The 22,721-nt window shown below is 38.7% G+C and overlaps 1 protein-coding gene across 1 annotated transcript in view; it reads right to left on the bottom strand.

Moving 5' to 3' along the window:
* Positions 1 to 2,972: 2,972 nt before the first annotated feature.
* LOC131365620 (uncharacterized) overlaps positions 2,973 to 22,721 on the bottom strand; it is a 36,771-nt gene continuing 17,022 nt past the window's right edge. The window contains exons 10-17 of the mRNA XM_058409311.1: positions 19,294 to 19,384; positions 17,941 to 18,027; positions 11,630 to 11,782; positions 8,526 to 8,655; positions 8,385 to 8,417; positions 7,881 to 7,969; positions 6,688 to 6,771; positions 2,973 to 5,384 (exon numbers count right to left, since the gene is read on the bottom strand). Coding sequence (XP_058265294.1) covers positions 5,280 to 5,384; positions 6,688 to 6,771; positions 7,881 to 7,969; positions 8,385 to 8,417; positions 8,526 to 8,655; positions 11,630 to 11,782; positions 17,941 to 18,027; positions 19,294 to 19,384 — 772 coding nt within the window. The 3' untranslated portion in view covers positions 2,973 to 5,279. The remainder of the gene's footprint in view (positions 5,385 to 6,687; positions 6,772 to 7,880; positions 7,970 to 8,384; positions 8,418 to 8,525; positions 8,656 to 11,629; positions 11,783 to 17,940; positions 18,028 to 19,293; positions 19,385 to 22,721) is intronic.

Consider the following 22,721-nt stretch of genomic DNA (forward strand, 5'->3'; position numbering starts at 1 on the left):
CTGCATTTATATATATATATATATATATGCATTCTTAGGTAGAACAGCCTCATCACATCAACCTATTGACACTGTTTGTGGTGGAAAGCCTCTTGGGTCCAGTTGTGAGCGTGATTATAATTCAGTGGGATATGGAGAGCTCAACGCGACCAGAGGCCACAGTCAGTCAACGTATTGTCCGTTTAGCATAGGGAGGTAGATGCATTTTATTGATGTGTATGTGGCTGACTTTGTTCTGAACATCACAGTGTGTAGACACAGGTGAAGAGGTCTCTCTGCTGAAGAGCACACGACATTAAAATTCATCCAAAAGCCTCCAGCATCTAATTTATTTCAGTTACTCGCTTTTGTGAGTACGTAACAAGTCTGTTCTTTAGAGGAAACAGAGGAGGTAAAAAAAATATATATATTCGGTTTTGATCCTGTCTGCTCCTGAGGCAAGCTAGGATCTTTATTACTATTATTGTTATCAGAAATCAAACACTGAAACATTAAAACGGCACTGTGGATTAAAACAATCAACAAAGTGAGCTTTCCCAGTTCAACAGCTCTGAGCATACAATAACGTTCCAAAGACCAGGATGAAAAGTTCTTTGAGGCTGTACCTCTCCTGACAGGCGTGACAGTCATTAATAATGAGTTTGGTCAGATTGTTAGCAACTTCAACAACACGGTGAGTGATGTGGAGTCAGTGGTTAACCCTCTCAGATGGGGTGACTCTGAGAGAGCTACAGATTTGGAGTTGAGTCGTATACTGGCAGCAAACTGGCAGCATGGTTTTGTCAACTTCAGTGGCCCGGAAAATTGTTTAATCTGAGTGGTTTACAATGGGGTCACAAAATGGCTGTTTTTTTTCTTACAAGCCTAAATACAATGCCAGGTTGGTCAAGGGTGTTGAATTTCTGCTAGTGTCTGGTCTGTCTGATGAAGGAGATTAAATTCTAGTAAAAAAAAAAAAAAAAAGAATAAATATTAGTGCATGCATATATAACTGACAACTAGACAGCTAGAGCCTATCTCAGGAACAGTGGGAACAAGGTGGGAACACACTACACATGGCAATATTCACACACTCATTCACACAAAACATGAAAACTGAAACAAACCCTCTTCCACTACGTAACCAAAGCTGAGACCCATGAGTGCATGAAGTATCCAACATTCCACACTTCATTTTTTTTTTTTTATTTGAATAAAAGCATCACTTCATTTTTGTGGAATATTCAGTATGAACACACCAGTATTTATACTACAAATAAATAGCATAAAATAGTGAGCAAGTTAGCATACTATTCACAACCAGGTGCAACTTAGTGTAGCCAGTCCACCTAATAGGAGTTGGGAAGAAACCAGAGAACCCAGTGGAAACTCAGACACAGACAAAGGGAAAATATATGAATCTCCACCTCCAAACATCAATAACCCAAGTTTAGGTTGAACCTGTTTCCAGCTTAATGAGGCAATGACGCAACACTGCCCACAAAAATAGCATTTACATTTCCAATGATTCTATACACCATATCTATTTGTCTTTTTCATTTCATCCTAGAGGCATTATAGACTTATGCCATCAACTGCAACGTACCTAATGTAAGAGCTGTATGGTCAATCACTCACCAGCTAGATTATTTGAAGTAGCACTCGTAAACAAATATGAATGGTTATTTATGGCTTCGCAAAGAGGGATCAAATGCTTAAATGGCTCCTAGCCAAAGACTGACAGGTTCTCTTAAAAAGGATGCCGTTGCAGACTGACAGGAAATTATCGGTTATGTATGCCATGTTGTAAAATGAAACGACTCACTACTTCAGGACGTGTATTGGGAAAAAGCACAATGAGCCATTGCAGGAAGTGCTTACAAACTTTTAGCTGATCTAAAAATCTATTATCCCCATAAACATCCATGGCCTGTTCTGACTCCCATAACTACAAACCTTTCATATTAGTTTTACTGTAGTAACTGAATAATTCATTTTGATTACTGAATAATATGCTCAAAGATGAACAACTTAATAAAAGGATGGGATTTTAATTCCTTAAAGCATGATAAAATATGTATGACCATATGCTTAGCTTTGCCTCTTATACTTTCTATATCCGTTTCTACATTCGGAATATAAATTCATTTCAATTAACCTTCAGGAAAAGCCGAAAAGCCTTAAGCCTTGATTTTACTCTGTACTTTTCACACAGTCGACGATGACGAAATAATTACAAAACACTACGTTGCCTCAAATGCTGCTTTTCCATAAAAGCAATTCATCCTACAGTACAAAGCAATAACAAACCGGGGGGGGAAAAACACAAAAACACACATTTCAGCATCTTGCTCTTGACAAAACAGAAATAGGAGTCAGTTATGTAAACTATGAGTTAGTTCTCTAAACAAGGCGATGCCTGAGCAATATAGGAAAAGGAACATTTCAGGAGGTTTCAGTGATTGAAAGGCAGCGTCGGTGCAAATTCACAAAGCTCCCATGTACGACAGGTGGGATGGTTCAAGCGGCAAGAAATAACTTCTCTCATCTGTAATCCTCTCAGACAAATAGCATGGGGTGCTTGATGAAAAGCTGGCCATGTGCGGTGGCTCTGAAACCAGACTCAGAGGAGATCAGAGGACGTTAGGGACGTGGAGATAAAGGTTAGCCCTGTTAATTCAGAGACATGAAGTTGTTTCCCCCATATACACTAAGGGTTGTGCTGTTTGTTATTTTTACCAGTTAAGTAAATAGTCATAGTCATAGTTGGGCCCTTGAACAAGGCCCTTAACCCTGTCTGCTCCAGGGGCACCGTATCATGACTGACCCTGTGCACTGACCCCAGATTCCTAACAAGCTATAATATATACATGACAAATAAAGACTCCTTCTTCTTTTTCATAGATTAATCAAAAACTGATTCAAGATATTTTAATAAATAAACTTTGATCAACAACAGATGAAAATGTGAAATTTGAATTTACAATGCTTAAATTAACAACCATACATTTACAAAAACACTTGGGATAACCGCAGATAGCGGTTTTGCCTCAGCCTCGGTTCAGTGTGACAATCTCCGAACAGTATGTACAGAGTCTGCAGGTTCTCCCTGTACTTCAAGGGTTTCCTCCCAGTCCAAAGAAATGCAGAGTATCCTGATTGGCATCTGTTTAGGGTAAATGCTTCAGAATGTGGACAAACAGCATACCAGTTCCTAATAAAATGATGATCTGCTGGATCAGATGAATTTGTTTTTGTGGAACTGAGAACACACAGCATGAAAGCTCATGTCCATCAAACAGAGTCCTCTATATAGATCAATAAACAGCATTTCTTGGGTAGAATTATTTGTCCCAGACTTGCCTTTGTATAATCTGCAAATGAGTCTGGCTTGGCTTCCAGGCTCAAAGCAAGCAGAGTGTGATTGGATAGTGTCATGCAACGTGTAGCAGCGAATGCACTCTTTTACAGAATTCATTATGCCACAGTGCAAGGATTTCATTAACAATTTATTTGACTTTACAGGACAGCAAATATAACTGCAGGAGGAATTCCTTCAAGAGGAATTTACACTTCATCCAAAATAATATAAAAGTGATAATGTTACATTAAAATGAAAGAAAGAAATATAGTCTTACACAATGTGCAGCTGACTGTAGAATTGGCTTCATCTATTCTGAAATAGTTTCAGACTAGTAAAGTATATTTAGTTGCTTTTCTTTGCTGTCTGCTTTCATTTCCTTACTGTCTGTCTCACCGTCTTTTTTTTTCCACCGCCCCCGACAACACGACTAGTGAATGCATGCATCAACTAGTCGACCAGAAAGCAGACAAATGTACTTTGTTAGTCTGGAAATTTCAATGCAACCCATAATAGACTCAAAAAAAGGTGTGAACATAACACAAACTGGCGCTATTAATGTAAAAATCATATATATATATTGAAGGCTAGATATGTTGTCGGTTAAGTTTGTGTTTTATCCAATAATGCGTTTAAACGCATTTGCTAATAAATTATCCCAATGCGCATGAATGATAGAAGAGTTTGTCTTGTGGCATCTATGGACAAAAACTCTGCTAACCTTGTATCCATAGGTCATCCACTGTCCTCACATTCTGGCTTCAGATGCACCATAGTTTAATTGGCTACAATACCAATGCTTATTGGATCATTCCAAGGTCCACTTTCTATGTTATTGTTCTTGTGACATTAAAGATTGCACATCTAGAGTGTAGAGAGAAGGGATTTTTCGTCTGCCAGACAGAGATGATGATTTGAGTATTATAAAACTCCTCCAGGGCCTGCAGACATCCCAGAGACATATGCAATAAAAACATTATATCAATTTAATCGGTTCAGTTTTATTGTTTCACAGTACTGTGCACATTGCCTAAAATCAAACTTTTCTGGGTTTCCTTTCTCACTTTGAATTACCAAACACATCTTTTTTATTATCTCTGACCTGTTCTCATGTATGCTGCAACACTTGGGTTTTCAATGGCAATCGATTTTGTTGAAATACTGCTTTGTGGCACATGTGAGCAATGAGCTGCCTAGACTTCCATTATTTCAAAATATTTAGCTTTTTAAAATCAAGGACACATCTGTCTGCTGCTTGATGTCTGCTTAAAATGTAAGACACATAGAGCCCCATGCTCCCTCAAGTCACAGAGCAAAATCAATCTAAAGCATGGCTTATCTGCAAAGCTAATTTAAATGAAGAGGAGGAACAAAAGCAGTCCAGCGAAGTCTTCATGTTGAAGCGTCTAGAGATATGTGTGTATGGGGTTCAGCTGGCTTTGGCCATTGCTCTGCCCTCCCTCCTTCTTGGGCAGCTGTGTGGCCGCTGGTAGCTTGGCAGCCCCCGTTTGTCATCTCCAGCCCAGTAACTTCCATTGAAAGAGCTCTCCAAAAAAGTAACAGCCGATCTATATCGGCTTCCAACCGAGCAGTTTCTCCTGAGCTAGCAGTGCATCCAGCAGTGCTCTTTGTTATGGACTGGAGTGAGAGAGAGCTGCTTTCAGCTTTCAGTAAATCTGCCCAGGACTTTTAATCAAAGTAAACACCGGATCGGCAATAGATCCAGCAAATCCTTCATTAAACCCTTGGATTAGGCTGCTCACCGAAAACCTTGCTCTTCAGTTTAGACTGACATTCAAATGGTCTTTGGATCGACACGCCTTCTCTGATATGCCTGAGAGGCCAGGTCAGGCTTCTTAGTCATACACAAAAGCACACACACACACACACACACACATATGCACGTACACACCAATAAACACTCTGGTGGTGGCAAGTCTCAGCACGTGAACTCTGCGTGGACCTTTTTGAATTCGTTGATAAACTGGCAAACCCAGCCAAACACTTCTTGAGAATCCTGATCCAAGGGCTCTCCGAATTTCACCTAAAGAGAAAATAGAATAAATGGTGACCATATAACCATGTAACCATGTTTATATTACAGTTAAACAATGATTACTTAATTTCAAGCATTCAGTCAAAATCAAATCTGAAATCAATCAAAGCTAGCATTTGATGTGGATGCAAAAGGACACAATAAGACTTAAATCAACACTGGGACTTTGCTGTCAGGCTTTTCTTTGCCTCATCTAAGGCCAAGGGTTCAGTCCTGGACAATGATGAAACAGTAAGACATTTGAACACCCAGGGGAACATGGGCAAGGCGGTCTGTCACTGATAATGCTGGAGTCACTGCACTACACTCCTATCATTCCCTCTGTCTCCTTCTCTCCTGTCCTACTCCCTAATCGTGCTCAGTCCAACCCCTAGGTTCTCTGTCTTGTCTTTTTGTGTTCGCTAACTCTGCTTCTTTTTTACTCTTACTGGCCAACCTGAGTTACTTCCCCTTTATTGGTGATGGGGGACCAAACTTTGGGCTGTAATTGTGAAACTAAAGCAATTCCCCTTCCCCAGCTACGGACTCACCACTCACCACTGTCTCACTCTCACAAGCCCAAATTCTCACAGAAGACCAATAACACTTTTAGAGATGATGGATAGTCTTAGGGAAAATTGGGACAGTTGGGGAAAATGTACATTATAGACTGAGGGGGAAAAAAGACGTTTTCTTTGTCTTTCTGGGAGCACATAGTGCAGAGAGCATAGTGCAGCAGCGAAGATCTGATCAGCCCTATTCCAGGATTGCCAGGTTAGATTTTAGTCCTGCTTTAATGTGGAGTAATAGCTGAAAACATGTAACAGGCGAATTACTTGGATCTTGTTAGCAAACTTAGAAGTAAACCTGTAGCAGCTATGGCACTGATTTGGCATTTTAAACTAATCATGAATCATTGTTCATTGTTAAAAGTACATGATTACAATTATTATCATAAATTATAAATATACTGAAAGCATAAGCTCAATCAAAAGCAAGAATGACCAGTGAATCCCTAATGAAGCAGTCCTGATGGTTTGTGTAAATTATTAGTAGTCAACAACTCCTAATAGTGTCTCAGGACGTCCATCACAGCAGTGCTTAGCTGGTGACACTATGGCACGGAGAGAGCATAGTAACCTTGAGGAATCGTCTGTCTGAATTACACCCCCCTTTTTCTCCATCTTTGCCTTGTAGAGATAAGCAGAGAAACAATTGAGAAGGCCGATCTCAACAAAGCGGCAGGCTTCTGGTTCATCCGTCTCCCCGGGCAACACAACACAAGATATTGGAATAATAACTCAGGGATTACCAATATGTCAGCGTAGAGTTTCCTCATCTCCGTGCACCTCTTCGTCAGCTGGCTGAGATCCGCTTCATACTTTTCGATGGCTGTCTATAGTCAGAGATGAAAGAAGAACGGGAGTTAGAGGAATGCTTTCTCATCCACTGAGTGCGATTGACCTCTAAGGCTGGTATTACTGCCACTTGTTTCCCAATGTCTGGCATCACAGGAAGCTTTTTACAGGGAGTGGATGAATTTTGGTGATTGTGAAACTTCTTTAGGGGAACAATATGAAGGAGTATGGAGTATCACCACAAGGGCAGAGTTCTGCTTTATGTTGCTGGTGTTGTATGAGGCATCTAGTTCAGCCGAAAGGTTATATATTGGGTTGTAGTTAGACTATACACTTCAGAGGCAAGAATGAGAAAAAACACCAGAAAGAGCATTTTACCAGTGAAGTTTCTGTATAATACTATTAGAATCATAGCCAATGTATAGCAGTTCAGATTAGTCCCTAGATATAATATTATACAGAGACAAAAGCAAGACACTACAGGTAATTAGGGACTTTAAGCTAAAATAAAAACATGTGTAAACATGATATGTGTAAATTTGCACACCTATAACCAAAAATGTAGTCTATGAATGATTATAACCAAAAATGTAGTCTATGAATGATTTTAGAATTAAGATGTTTATTTCTCTCTTTATGTCTCTCAAGATAAAGACCTACAGAAAAGTTTGTTGGAATGCCATTTATTTTTCATCAGTGCACTGGTTTTATGGTATATCAACATTTTAAATTCATCAATAATTAATTAAGCTTCTAAATAGGGATGTGAATGTATGAGTAAAATTTCTTGAATGCAAGACATCTGGAATCTGAAATTTTTCTGAACAAAGTAACAACCAATGTTTTTAAAGGTAACTGTCACGTATATCATAATTACACATAAATGCACACATATTTTGCTGAACTAAAGCCTATTAATAAATTGCAAAAAAAATAAAAAATTGCTATGTTTCAGATAACATGGTGGTTGTGAGCAGACATAAACAGTGAAATAAACATATTACGGCTTAGTTTGATGTTTCTGTATAAGAGTAGACGTCGGATATCTGGAAAAGCAGTTCACTTGAACAAAATCCAAACTAAAATCATTTCTACCTGTAATGTCTTGCCTTAACAGTTTATTATATAGCGACAATGCAAAAATTACCTTTAAGTCTTTCGAGAATTTGGAGTGCTGGTTTTTCCACTTGTATGTTTTCCTGTACTGAATGACCTTCTGTAGCTCATTCTTCACAACTAGAAGGTGAGACAAGGTACTGATCATCCATCTTCCATGTTCACTGAGGCAGAACCTTCTTTTAAATGGACTCTTTCTAAAGGCCCACATTGGCACAATGGAGATCTTACACCGATGTCAAGTCTTTAAGCTTATGAAGCAAGCCATCTGAGCCCATCACCGCTGAGAAAGTTACTATTGCTCTTGGTTAAACCTGACAGCAGCCCATCAGTCATCAGCAGATTCCAATAATTCTGTGCCTTCAGCCTTTTTCTCAGTAACATTCAAATAAACAGCAACAGGTTTTTTAAACAACTAAACAACTAAACCTTCATGCAAAATATGGTACATTTTTTTGGGGAAATTATTGGAAATTGGTTTGTACAATCTGCCATAAACAGCATATTATCCCATTACTAAAAACACAATACTTACCATCCACCTCAGCTGTTAGGCCTTTAATTGATGCTAATGAAACAAAGCACACAAAAACACAATCAACAAAGGCATTCAATAAAACCAATTCCAAAAGCCACAATCCAATCTTCCATTTTGCTGCAATTTTGATTAGCCTACCCCCTGGGACGGTCTCAAATTCCGTCAACTCCTGGAAAAACGTGGCCAAACGGGGCTCATGCAACATGATCTGCTCAACAAGGGCATGCAGCAAGGTGAACTTCTTCTCATTCCCACGTAGTTGCGAAAGCTTTAGGGAGCAGAGAGGAAGAAAAAGCCATGAACGATGAGGAATACTTTCATGCACCTGCACCTCCACCTGAGAAACCACAAACCTCAAGAACAAGTATGACACACACACACACACACACAAAGACTTCATCCAGCACTCCTATCAGAACAAAGGCCACAGGATTCAAGCTTGCATGGAGATAAAAATTTCTTCATTTGTGCTTGAATAACCCAAGGCCAAAGACAGAAAGAGAAAATTCTACACCCACGTGCTACTGACACACTGCATGATTACAGCATGTTATTTACACACATAGTAGAGTCACAGTGCAACTAAAATTGGAACCTTTCTCTGTCGTTTTAGTGAATTACGCTTTCTTTTTTAAGGCTAGCGACCTGATGTTATACAAAGATCACCATGACTACCCTCGCTTACTTGTTATTATTGTTAGGTAAAAACACAGCAAATGGCATGTTACAGAAGGCCTTGGGTTTTGGTGGCACTGTGTTGTGACAGGTGAATGTAGGAAGATGTTAGAAGGGACTGTGTTGTAGGTTCTGATACTGCAATTTGCTGTACATGGAACTCCAAGCTGATTTTTTCCGAGTTGCTGATCTAAATACATCCCAGAGCTTCTGGTTGGAAAAACAGGAATGCCTAGAAACAGATTATATTTGAATGGCTAGCCTCTGAATCCGATAAGCATATAAACAAAAATGCATTTGCCTGATTACTGAAGAAAAATCACTTAATCTTTGCTTATAAATTGTATCCATCACAATGGTCTTGTCGCATTAGTATGATTGGAAAATCAGGTAAATTATGCTATAAATAAACTTACAAAGCTTTTAAAACACCACAAGATCTGCACATCAAGTAAAATCAAATGTCATCAAGGTGAAAATGAAGCAAAGGCTTTGTGGTTAGAACATCTGCCTGACACCTACGGGTTTGATTCCCTTCACTGTCCTGTGTTTGTGGAGTTTGCAAATTCTCCCTGTGGTTCAAGGTTTTCTCTGGGTACTCCAGTTTCCTCCTGCAGTTCAAGACATGTGTTTTAGGTTGATTGGAATCCCTTGCTTCTTGACTTGCCATGTGTTCTCCAGGTTCCCTGTGTACCATTGAGTGTGTGCTCCACCATATTGTTAGGTGTGTTTATGTCAAAGAACTCTGGCAAGGAGGTTGTATTTCTTTTAAATTCATACTAGAATGGACTGTGTCATGAGATCTGATTATGTGGTATATTTACAAGCAAGAAATTCGTCTTCAGTAACAACTTTTTGCTAGTCAGGGTCACCATGGAGACGCAGCCTATCCTAGAATACAGGGCGCAAGTTGGGAATACAGCCTGAACGGGATACCAGTCCATTGCTGGGTACACACACACACACACACACACACGTTCACTCCCACCTAGGGACAATTTCAAGTTGCTATTCTATGTGCTGGCATGTCTTTGGGATATGTAAGGAATTCAGAAAGCCAGATGAAAATCCCACACAGATATTAACCCGAGGCCAGGATCGAATCTGGGGCTGTGTGATACTACCTGCTGCACTACGGTGCCTTTAACTGAATGAAAATTTCACATCACTTTTATTTAAATCTTTTCATATGAAGCAATCAACCATGCAAATAAACTGAGATTTGCTCAATAAAGATGTAGAAAATGCACACATCCCTGTAGATTTATTTGTAGCACTCCTATTAGAATAATTGTATATGCATCTGTCTCTACAAGAGTGGCTCCTAATTGAAAGGCAGTGGAGATTTGGATAATCCTGTACTTTTTCTAGTTTGTTGTTTACCAATTTAAAGGCTGTCAATCCCTAAGGAACGCCAGTCTTGTAGCAGCATAAAACATTCAGCAAAAGTAAATTTAATACTGAAAGATAGCTGGCCCTACATGTTCAGAGACTCCTGCCGGCACTGCCTTTCAGTTACTCCAGAAAAAGGGACAGAAACAAAGATAGAGTTGTGGTACAAGGACAAAGCAAACGCAGTGAACTCCTCTGTCTCATTAGACAGGGAGGAAGTCTTTTCGCATGTGGAGCAAGTGCCCTTAAATCTTGCTGCCGCGGGAGCAGATCTAGTCTCCACACAGGCTGATAACAATCGATACAAATTACAACCTCGGCACTAACGACTCAGCCAGGCCTGAAATAATCCCAAAACAAATGCACAACACAGGAACAGTAAGGCTAATGAAGGCTGGGTGCCTAAAAAGTGCCCTCTTTTTCTCTCCCTCATTCTATCCCTTTAAGTGAAAGGAATAACGGGAGCCGTAAAGGGAAGGGTGACCTATCGGATCTTTGAGCGCCGAATGGTTGTGAGCTCGCAAGATTTGTTTGCAGGGGGAGATGAGATGAGAGAAAGGGTAGGAAAAGGAAACGTGTGCTTTTGGAGATAGAGCTGGGGACGTGTGACTTGCGGGGCAGGTTTGGGCGAGGGAGGACGGACAGAGGAGAAATGGAAATTGAGTGAGAAAGTAAAGAGAAAGGAAAGAGTAGGAAAGCGTGAGACAGAAGGCGGTATCCTTTCAAATGGTTTGCAGCAGCACATTTCCATAAAAGTCTGGCAAATTCTGTGAATTAAGGGAATTTTCTCGAAAGGGATCAGCTTATGTGTATTAAATAAACAAAAGCATGACTGGTGAGTATGGCCATGTGCGGTGACAGACACGGCAAACTAAATCAATTGTGAAATTGCAAGGCACCGTAGATTGGTTAATTTGATGTGTTAGTTATCCGTTTTTTGAAGTTGTTGTGTCGGTCCAATTTGCATAGAAAGAGGTGGGTGAAAACACCATCAGAGAGCGTGACAGAACAACAGAGAGATTACACAGGATAAGAGCGAGAGGGCAAGAGGGGGAAAGAGAGAGGGGAAAAAAAGAGAGGCAGAGTTGATTGAGTTGGACAGAAATAGCAGGCTTATATTCCAATGAGAAGTCTTATTAGCCTTTGCACCTCTTTAGGTCATACTTGGGTCATACCTTCGTTAAGGATGAGAGACGGAATCCCTTGGCCTTTTCTTTGCCGGCATGCTGGTTGAGGTAATTGCCGATGGTCAGCAGGTACTCAAGCACGTACGTGAATGTTTCACAGCCCCACAGCTGACGACACATGACAATCTTCTGGTTAATCAGCTGCAAGACAAACAAAGAGAAAAAAATGATAAAGCATGTCATCTCCCACAGCGCCCTAAGCAGCCATGATGTCTCATGTATGCTGCTGTTAATGAGAACCCTCAAACATCACAGCACACCCTGCAGTTTATGAACATTCAGTAGTCTTTCAAAATAAAGTGGACATCAGGGAATATAATAACAATATGTGAAGCAATTAAGACCTCAAGCTCTGGTCATGGGGAATTCATTAAAAAAATTCAGAAAATGTAAAAGGTCAGAATCCAGTTGCTATGGGTGGGGGGGGCTTGGGGGGGTATTTCATCTAAAACTTTTTGTATAGTTTTTTCAGTGACAACAGAAGCTAATTCTTAATACAAAAAGTGCACACTGGGACCCCAGCCTCAAACCAGACCTGCAATATCTATCCATTACCTCTAATTAATTAGTGAAAATGAGATACACTGCATTAATTTAGCAAGCCTGTTTAACATTCATATTAATTCCACAGCTAACAAGCTGATTTTCCTTCTGAGGATTGCCCTCCTGCAATTTCACTGGTGCAAAGAGGTTCAGCTGCTCTAGATTTGCTGCTCAGAGCCGACGGGCATTAATTGGTGATGCTTTTCGCGTTGGTGGTTTTCAGCACGTCGTTTGCGGCTGTTCTTCCTTGAATGTAGGTAAAGCAGAGGAAAGGAAAAAAATACATAATTGGAAACCAAGCATCAGCACTTAAGCTCAGATGGTGGTGTGCCCTTTGGTGTGGTATTAGGTATGTACACATTGTTTTATCTGGATTTAGGCAGTCTCGGGAATTACTGTTCACAGTATTGTAAACAACACCGTACTAGATCATTCAAGGCCAGATCTGTGAAATATACTAAAACAAATGTTTTTTATTAAAATACTTGTTGGAATATATTATCATCTCCATAGTAACAACCCGTTCCCAGACTCTTTTACAATGGACGCTCTACAGTGCTTATTCTAAACCTAATAATACATGGCTAAACTATTTTGTCATTATTTAACAAAGAAAAACATATAATTATTAATGTAAGAAGCCATTTCATTCAAATTTATCAATGTCAGAGAGTCTTCAGGATGCATTTTGTTTCTTCTGAATAACCTGACAAACAGAGTTTGTCTTATTAACTTAAAGAGAGACAAAAAAGAAGGTTTGGAGCTGCTGTAACATAAGTGATAACAGGAAGGAAGGAACCTCTTTTGCAAAGGTTTAACATAGAATAATGAAGCAAAACAGACAAGAAGAACTCAATGACAAGGTTGCTGTTGAGGTTGCCTCTGCAGCTGGTCTAGTTCTTCTTGTTACCCTAACCCTATGCCTGAAATACCCTTAGAAAATACCAAAAGGAAGCTATTGAAGAGGAACAGAAAGAGGACCGAAAGCAGAAATTGTAGCTAGCCAGAAAATGGGCCTTGATTTCTTGAGCTTGAGTGTTTAGCTAACATGACAAACAGAAACAAGCTATCAATTTCAGACATTTGACCTTGCTGTAACCTTGACCCTGTCTGGAACAATTCTAAAATCTAATCTGTTTATCTGGTGATTACAAGGAACTCAAACAACCTCTCGTTCTTCATATATATCATGCTAATGAAAAGCACAGACAGGTGGACACATTGATGGACAGATGAACAGAAAATAATAATCTAACAATCAAAAAGCAAATAAATGAAAATATTGGATTTTATAGGAAAACGAAGAAAAAAAACCCTCCATATTGCATGGAGCCGCATCACAGCACCTCATCACTGGTTATCTTCCCATAACAGCATGCTCTGTTGCGTAATAAAGTACATCAAATTATGATGTACTCTGATGTGTATGTATGGATCCAGAACTACTCCACAGTTAGTAGTATATATAAATACCCAGAATAAATACAGCAGTAAAAAATGTCATTACATGACACAGCATGTTTGTATGGAGTATGCTGTTCTTTGTGGGGGCAATGTCACTTTTAAAGGACACATGCTTATAACATATCAATAATAATAATTTTAATAAATAATAAAACACAAGTCTGTGTGCTGCACTGCATGGATAGATACACTCATCTCTACCATCTGAGACTATTTACTTGATGCTGTTCTGTCCAAATCTTAAAAATATAATAAAAATGTGAATAAATAAAGAAAGAAAGTAAGAAATGATAGGAAGAAAGAACGTATAGGGTTAACTAAAGTTCTACCCTGTGAATTGTCTAAATACAATTTGTTTTTTGCTGACATTGCTCATTTATTTTTTTGTCTTTCGGCCTGCTTTTGTAATTGTATTTAGTTCTTATATAGTGTACACTTTACCATGCTGTTTTATTCTACATTATTACACAATGCTTTGTGTAATACCTCTGCGCTGTGATGCGCCTCTTCTTCAAATTTCATGTTTGTGTTTCTGCTCCATTTTCTTCACTTCGCTCTCCATTATCACATATCCTATATTTAATCAGTTCCTGTCAAAAGAGTTGAAAAAAATTGGGGGGGAAACGCGAATCCATATGTGCTTGGTTCAATTTATCTACTGAACCCAAACATTTATTTTTCCTTGTATTATAAAAACATATTATAAAGATTATGTAAAAGTGGTTTAACCTGAGGAGAAACAAGTTAGGACTGACCTGGTAAATATGTAGATAAAAAAGATTATGTTAATCCCTGTCACATTCACCGGGCCTTTTTTATACTCACACCAGAGCACATACACCTGCGTTTACTTCAGTTAAAATTACTTTAAATGCACTAAAATGATATTGTTGTGAATTAAAATAGCTGTGACATATAAGAACTAAGTAGTAAACTGAATGTAAGGGTTATGAATAGAGAGACTTTGTGATTCCAAACCTAGCTGGAACTGCCAGTGGTGCTGGTGCTGAGACTGAGATGCAGCAGGTCACACCTGGAGAGCTCTTGCTGTTCCCCTGGCTGAACAGGCCCTATTTCCCAGCCTAGCACCCCGCCTGTCAGATGGCAGGCAAATCCGCCTTAATGTTGCAGGCTTAAAACGTCTAGCGTGTCGGACGATCCTTACGGATTTAGAGGCAGTGGTGAAAATAGCTTTGGCTCACTCTTGTTTACGCCATAGATCTTTCGCAAGGGGACCAGATTGTGTTCCACCTACAGCTACTGAACCTGTCTTTGACACTGCAAATGCCACACACCTTGTTAAAAAAATTATGCAGCATCAAGGATGTTGATGTCTATTGTTTTTTTTTTTTGTAAAACTTTTTTTTTGTATCTAAAAATCCTACGTGGTGCACAAAACATTTGGTCATGTTGATTTTCTTCCTACTCAAGTGTTGATAAATGCCAATCATGCACTAATAACCAAGTATGTTCACGGCACAGCTGGTTTCCGTATATTTAGGGACTTGTATTAACCCAGGACAGTACCCCTCCCTGTCAACAGAGGTCTATGGAATTCTAATCAGTTTCCTGTTTCTTGAATTCCTACTTCCTGGATTTTCAGATGCTTAACATGCTGTCTCTGGATATCCCCACTACACGTCTGAACAGTATGAAAAAGTAATAAATGTCAGATTTCTCAGTATTCATAAAACAGTAAGTGGGAAATACATGGATGACCTACTGCTTCCGTCAAAAATCTGTAGTATAGAAACATTTTGCTATCCCATAAGGCAACAGGACTGGTGTGGAAGAGCTTTCTGACTCAAAAATAGGGAAAGGCAGCACATCAGATCTTTTAAGTGTAAATGCTATAGGGATTAAACATACTTATTTAACAACACCTGAGTAAATTGTTGACAGTTTAAAAACAAGAAATAAGAGGGTTTGGATGTAGGATGTTTAGACTGTATTCACACTAGCCACCACACACATACTGATCAGTATGTATTGTATGAACAGCTGATTACTGAATCAAACTCAGTGCACCATCTCTCAGGGTACAAGGAAGGTGCATGTCAAGTCTTATCACAGTTATGGCACCTCGGTGGCAGAATGAACTTCCCCTAGATGTCACTGGCTGTCTTCAAACAATGGGTGAAGACATACATAAATTAGCACTTTATTTAAAAAAAAAAAAAATATATATATATATTATCTGCATGCACTTGTTGCTGTATTATCTCCCTAAAGAGTGACAATATTCTGTGTGTGTAACCGAGTGAACCAATATAGATATGTTTGTTTATGAAGAAATCAAAAGCATCTGCTGTAAAAATGTAAATGTAAATGAATGCAGTAGGTACTCTCACAGCTCCATGCTAAATTCTTGCAGCACTTTCGGGTCTGTGTCGTGTTTTTTGCTTATAACGAGTTCTGAGCCTTGACCGTTTTACTACACTGAATTTTATTCTTTGGATCCCCTCGTGTTTGGATGTTTGATTCCTGCTTAAAATCAACAATTTCATACTGGGATTTAATAAACTCATATGGATCTGGTCTGTCACAAACAAGCAAAAAATTCCACAAAAGGCAAAGCTCACAGAGTCTAAAGGGACAAAATCACAACTAAACAATGAACAAGTGATTCCTAAGGATGATGTGCACTAAATCTTCCTGTAATGTATCTAAGCCATTTCAGCATCCACGTCCATAGATGTTCTACCTCTTACTCCTTTTATAGGACACCATTATTTTTGTCCTAATTGAATTGCTTGCTTCCTTTCAAGTCATTAATATGAAATGGCTGAGTTTCACAAAATGTAATGTGTAATTAAAATAAATGTATGATTTAATCTGTATCTAAAACTGCAGTAATTTATCACCAATTAGACATTTGGAAGCCAATCATTTGAGGCTTACGGTAACTATAATGTAAATTTACACCAACTTAGAAGTGAAGAATAGGATGCAAACATTAATAAAGTTTGATAAATGAGGCTCACTCTCAGCCACACACTCACAGTGATATCCTAAGCAGCATCAAGAACCTGTTTCAAATTATTAAAGACTATATAACACATGCACACAAGTTGTAACCGTACTGCAGAAACACCTACAGTATATGAGCACCAGAGGCACAAATTCATCCATGCTTGAACATCTCCAATAATCACTGTCAACCTCCCTGACCTGAGCTCAATAGGTCATAAAAAAAAAAACCACACACACACAGCGAGTACACAGTGACTTTAATATCTGTGAATCCCTGTGGACACAACACATGATCTCAATGCTACACAAACGCTGAGTCAAGTGCATTTCTGTTGCTGTGTCCCATAATCTCAGACAAATCCCCTGTAAAAACACACACACACACACATGGGTTCGGACATAACTGCCTGCAAGGATTCCTAAACTGTTAACATATAGAAGATCCTGAAAACTAAAACCCCAACACATTGCTTTTCCAGAGTGTTGCACTTTTATCCAGTGAAGGGTGTTTTGGTGCAGAGAGTGCGTCTAATTAGAAAGGAAATAGGGGGGGGGGGGGGCTGGTGAACAAGCAAAAGCTAACTGAAAATAGCTGGAAAATGGAAGCACAATTGGGGGGAACTTGAAACTTTTCTATTTGTCTCTGTTCATGCAGAGAAGGCTATCAAACTGCTATTCTAGCCTTCTTTCATTGGCCCCACCTTTTTTTTAGGCTTTCTTCCTGTAGTATACGATCTGAAGGACCCTGAAGAGATTGGCCATTAGAAAACCCTTCACCTTGCTCTAAGTGCAAATTGTTTCAAAGTAAAGCCACTATGTATTAATGCATTACATTCTTTTCTTTTTTTTTAACCCAAAAATCTGTTTCATTCATTTCTTTGTGAACCTGCTATTCTTACCTTTTGCATTAGTGAGCTTTTTATTCTCTATCTTTGGGAATGTTTCTCTTTTTTTTACACAGGTCATACTTCTGAAAAGGAAAATCCTCCTCAAACTGTCCAATATCTAGTTATGAGTCTGCTGTCAATCATAATCATCTATGCAATGCACTACTAACTGCGAAACAAATGCGTACACACACACACACACAAACGCACATTGATATTCATGCACATACATTTTCCCTCCACCACTTTCCCATATTTTAGGAATAATGATTGCATCTTTGGAGTTTTTATCCACTAAAATACCACAATCTAAAAGCAATGCGGTGTAAATCAGAGTGTGTGACAGGGTGAAAGTTGAATGAGTGGCAGCACAAGATGAAGGAAAGATCCAAGAGAGAAGAAGAACAAGCACAAGAGGGAGCGCACACTGACCGGTGTCAGGTCTTCAATGCTGATGGGCAGTTCTCTGAGAGTTAACAGAAGGTCCAGTCGAGTGCTCAGGTATGGGATGTTACACAACTGTGGAAGAAATGACACCCAGAGATAAAGATGGTGAAATATCGATGTCTTTCACTCACTCTCGAAAACACTACCATAAAATGTACAGCTGCTGATGAAATGGTGGAAATACTCAATACACTGATAAATTAATAAAATATGAGTTTAGAGACCTTTATGGCAAATGCAAAAAGCATGTGAACAAGTGGCACAAGTGGGTATAGTCAACCAAATGGGAGAAGTGTATCTGAGTTTCATCAAAAATAAGGTAGGAGGTGTTGAGGCAAGGTGCTGGATATCACCTAAAATTGGAAATTGCCTAAAGCAACCTCAGCTGTGGCCCTGTGTGTATGTGTGTGTGTGTGTGTGTGTGATAGTTAAATAGATAGGTGTCTAACACATTGTCAGTATCTCTATCTGCATGTGGGTGTGGCCTAAAACAGAGGGGTTTTTTTCTGTTTAATTATTAAATGTCACCCCTTCTGCTATGCCCATGGAAATTGTAGAAAACTAAATAATAGAGGTATAAATGCCAGCACTGTCATGTGTCATGCATCCCGCAATGTGGTCTTTGTTTGTCCTGTGAGCTTCATATCTGAAAGCTAACTGAGGCCCACTTGAAAGTTAAAACCGCCTGCTCATGCTGTTTTTCTGTTGAGTCCTGCGGTATCCTAGTCCCAATGCACACCTCTGGTCTCAACTAGATGCCCTGTGTACCTCTCTAAACACACAAAAAAATAGTGTTTGTATACACATAGAAAAGATTACCTGGTCATTCCGAATAATGTATTTAAATTCAGTTATATATTCAGTTATAGCTAGGTGGTTTACTGGATGGATGGACGGATGGACGGATGGACTGATGAACAGATGAACGGATGGACGGGTTATGGATGGGTGGTCATACCTGATCATTCTGAATAATGTATTTAAATTCAGTTATTTATTAATTTATAGCTAGGTGGTTTACTGGATGGATGGATTATGGATCAACGAATAGACAGATGGACAGATGAACAGATGAATGGGTTATGAATGGGTGGTCATACCTGGTCATTCCGAATAATGTATTTAAATTCAGTTATATATTTATAGCTAGGCGGTTTATTGGATGGATGGATGGATGGATGGATGAATGGATGGATGGATGGATGGATGGATTATGCATCGATGGATAGACGGATGAATGGATGAATGGGTCAGTTATATATTAATTTATAGCTAGGTGGTTTACTGGATGGACGGACGGATGGACGGACAGACAGAATGTTATTTCAGTAGGCTTACCTCCAACATATACTGATCAACCATGTGCAGTTCGCTTACATCTCCTTTATAGGACTTGTACATCTCTATATCATCTGGAGTTGGCACATACCTGATAAGTAATGCAAATGAAATACATTGAGAAATCACCCACAGCATCTATAGATAACATAGATCTAGCATACCTGAATGCTTTAGAAGTATACTAGTTTTGAGACTTGCTTTGATTTAAATGAAATGAGCAATTCTTCAGTTTTTCTTACCACACAGTCTGAAAAGATTTGACTTAACATCAAGCTGTTTATGCCCAACATTAGACAATCCTTTAAACAGAACTAGTGAAAGTAACTACAGGTCTTAAAACTAGAGAGAGACAGATGGACGTTTCTCAGAATTATTGATGAACTCTTAAGTACCCAAGGTAGAGCCCAAAACGGAGGTATGTCTCAGTATCCATTATCCTGATTTGACCTTAAATGGAGATTCCAACATCACTGCCTGACAATCGGCATCACTTATCAAGCTCATGCTGAATATGAACAGATTTAATGCAAATTGATTGGGTGGCTTCAAATCAAATAATATTTTTCCAATTATTTGCATGGATAGAGAGAGTGAGAGAGAGAGAGCGAGAGAGAGCAGTGCCTAGTATTGTGTAGGCCCAAAAGACACCCTTTCAAGTTTTCCAGATGTAGGTTCTAGTTTACTAAGTATATCTAATTAGATTTTAGTTCAATTAAGAAAATTATGTGAATGAAATCCAGTCATTTTACTTTGCTAGAATTAATTTAAAACATATGAAAAATAAAGAAAGCCAGCCAACACATACCCATAAATGAAGACAAATAAAACAGGCTATTTAATAATAACAAAAGAAATGGTATTGTGTAAACAGAGAATAGATAGGTCTGTCCGTGGACAGTCTCAAACCATAAATAAATGCCTCCACTGATGGAAGATTAAGGTCACGCTTATAAAGGAAAGGATGTTTGAAGATCTGTATGATTTTTTCAGCGGATGAAAGCTGGTTTATAAATCGGTTAGGTTTGCCACGACATGTTCTTTTAACACCGGGCAACACTTCCAGCATATCTGCAGAGACACTAAAAACAATTTAAAAATAGCACTTTCCCTGTGTGACGTGCTTAGTGTGCGTGATCACCTGGGTAAAGTGTAGGTTTTTTCTTCTTCATCTCCATTTTCATGTCACACCATTTTTTCCACCCAACTTAATTTACACCTAATTCACTATTTTTGTAATAAGTCTAGTGATTTTGACCTTTTCGCAATCTGTTACAATGCTTAAAATTTTTATTGGCCTATACAGTGCCCATATACATATACATATACCTCCCAGCACACCTCACGGAGTTTTGTGGGTGTCACTGAATGCAAAAAATGAGAACTGTTGGGAATGCGCTTAACGTTTTATTGTGATCAGGGTAGCACTGGATGCAGAGCCAATCCCAGGGAAACTCAAGGTGGAAATGCATCCAGTTATCACAGAGCCATTACACAAAAAATTGCACAAGAATTTGCACAAAAAAAACATGCTATGCATACTGAATGCAATATTAAATATATAAATATGGATTAAACTGTGAAAATAAATGACTCATCCACACTACAAACAACAGCTATAACCTTTTTCACAGACATTTCACTAGTGAGCACAGTTAGTTCACAGGGTGAGGAAGTGTTCTAATTTCATTTGGCTTGCTTTCATCATTGGGAAACAATGAAATGTAAAATATGTAATTTATATCCTGACTTTACATATTTTCTGTAAAGCCGCTTTGTGACATTTTCTGCTGTTAAAAGCGCTATACAAATTTAGTAGCTCAATGAACTGAAGCAAAGTTTCTCCACAACGATGGGAGAGACTGATAAAGTCATACAGAAAAAGATTACTTCAGGTTATTGCTGCTAAAGGTAGTTCTGCAAGCTACTGAGTCATGGGTTGTACTTAGTTGTTCACACATGGCTTTTCCATATTGGCTTTATCTTTGTTAAATAAATAATGACTGTAATATGTCATGTGTTGTTGTTCATCTGAGTTTGTATTCACCAAATTCTAAGACCTGCTAAGCAGCAGATGATTTTTTATTATGTCCTGAGACGTAAAACATATAATTCAAGAGGGTTTTTTTCTAACTTTGAATAAGTAGTTTTTACAAACATGACTAACCAGGAATTTAACAGAAAACATTAATTCCTGCAACTTCAGTAATTGCTTTATCCTGTTAGAATGCTGGGTTCAAGCCCAGGAATACGCCCTGGATTCACACTTAAGGGCATCTACCAGCATGTCTTTGGCAGGTGGGTACAATCTGATGAACCCAGAAAAAAATCCTACACTGAAAAAACCCAGAAAAAAACACTACGCTGAGAGTAACCAGAGCTTTGGAGATGTGAGGCAGCAAAAAGAAATTGGACTGATACTTTCTGTGTAATGAACTATGTGTGTAGCATGCAGTAATTCTGCAAACTTTATTTTAATTCACAAGCCCAAAATACATTCCTCTTCTTTTGTCTCCTTGGGTCATTTTTTTTTTAATGGCTTGAGAAATTGAGGGATGATTAAAAACAAAGCAGGCCTAATGTTCCTCGTCAGCTTGCATAAATCTCCCAAACTGCTGATCTTTCCACTTATTGTAACGCCCAAAGTCAACTTGTTCTCCTTCAAATACACCTTTTTCACAGGCATTTTAGTGTTTCAAATCCAAAACCAAAGATCTAATTATTTCATGAGCCATGGGACACACCTACACGGAGCAGCAGAATCTCTACAGTCAACATCCATTAATATTGCAGCCCATGTTGTGCACATCACATCTATATGGATTGTGTTTCTTGGGCCCACACAAAGCTTCATGCAAATCTACATCACGGTTGGATTTAAAAAGCAGAGTGTACTTAGAGTGCCCTTTCCTTCCAGCAGGTAAATCCAGTAGGCATTTCTGAAGATGTTTCTCGAAAATGAAAATCAACCAAGCAGAGAAAGCATTTATTCCAGCTTTCAGCTTACTTAATAGTCTCTGTCTCTTCAAATACCAACTAATAAAAGTTTCATCATTGAGCCACTCTGATAAAAGGTTCCAGCATATGCTCTTTATCATTAGCATTAAAGAAAGACTCCTGCTTGCATTACCTTTTATTCCTGACATGTACTACCAGTGACTTGGCCTCTTTTGGCTCCATTAAGGTCACTGCAAGTCCTAGACTACAATGTTTTTGAAAGGACATTCTTATAAAAGCTGCTTCTGTCCTTATATCTAACTGTTGGTAACATTTATTCAACTACAACCCAAAGTCCATACAAGGTTTTCGGAAGTTGTGAATAATGTTAAAACAATAATAATGTCTAGAGTATTCTTAATCATGTTGACTAGGTGATCTTATAAAAACAGCTATACGAGGAGCCAGTGACTTTATAAAGTAAAGCAGAT

Source organism: Hemibagrus wyckioides, linkage group LG15 (assembly GCF_019097595.1).
Source record: "Hemibagrus wyckioides isolate EC202008001 linkage group LG15, SWU_Hwy_1.0, whole genome shotgun sequence".
Taxonomy (NCBI): domain Eukaryota; kingdom Metazoa; phylum Chordata; class Actinopteri; order Siluriformes; family Bagridae; genus Hemibagrus; species Hemibagrus wyckioides.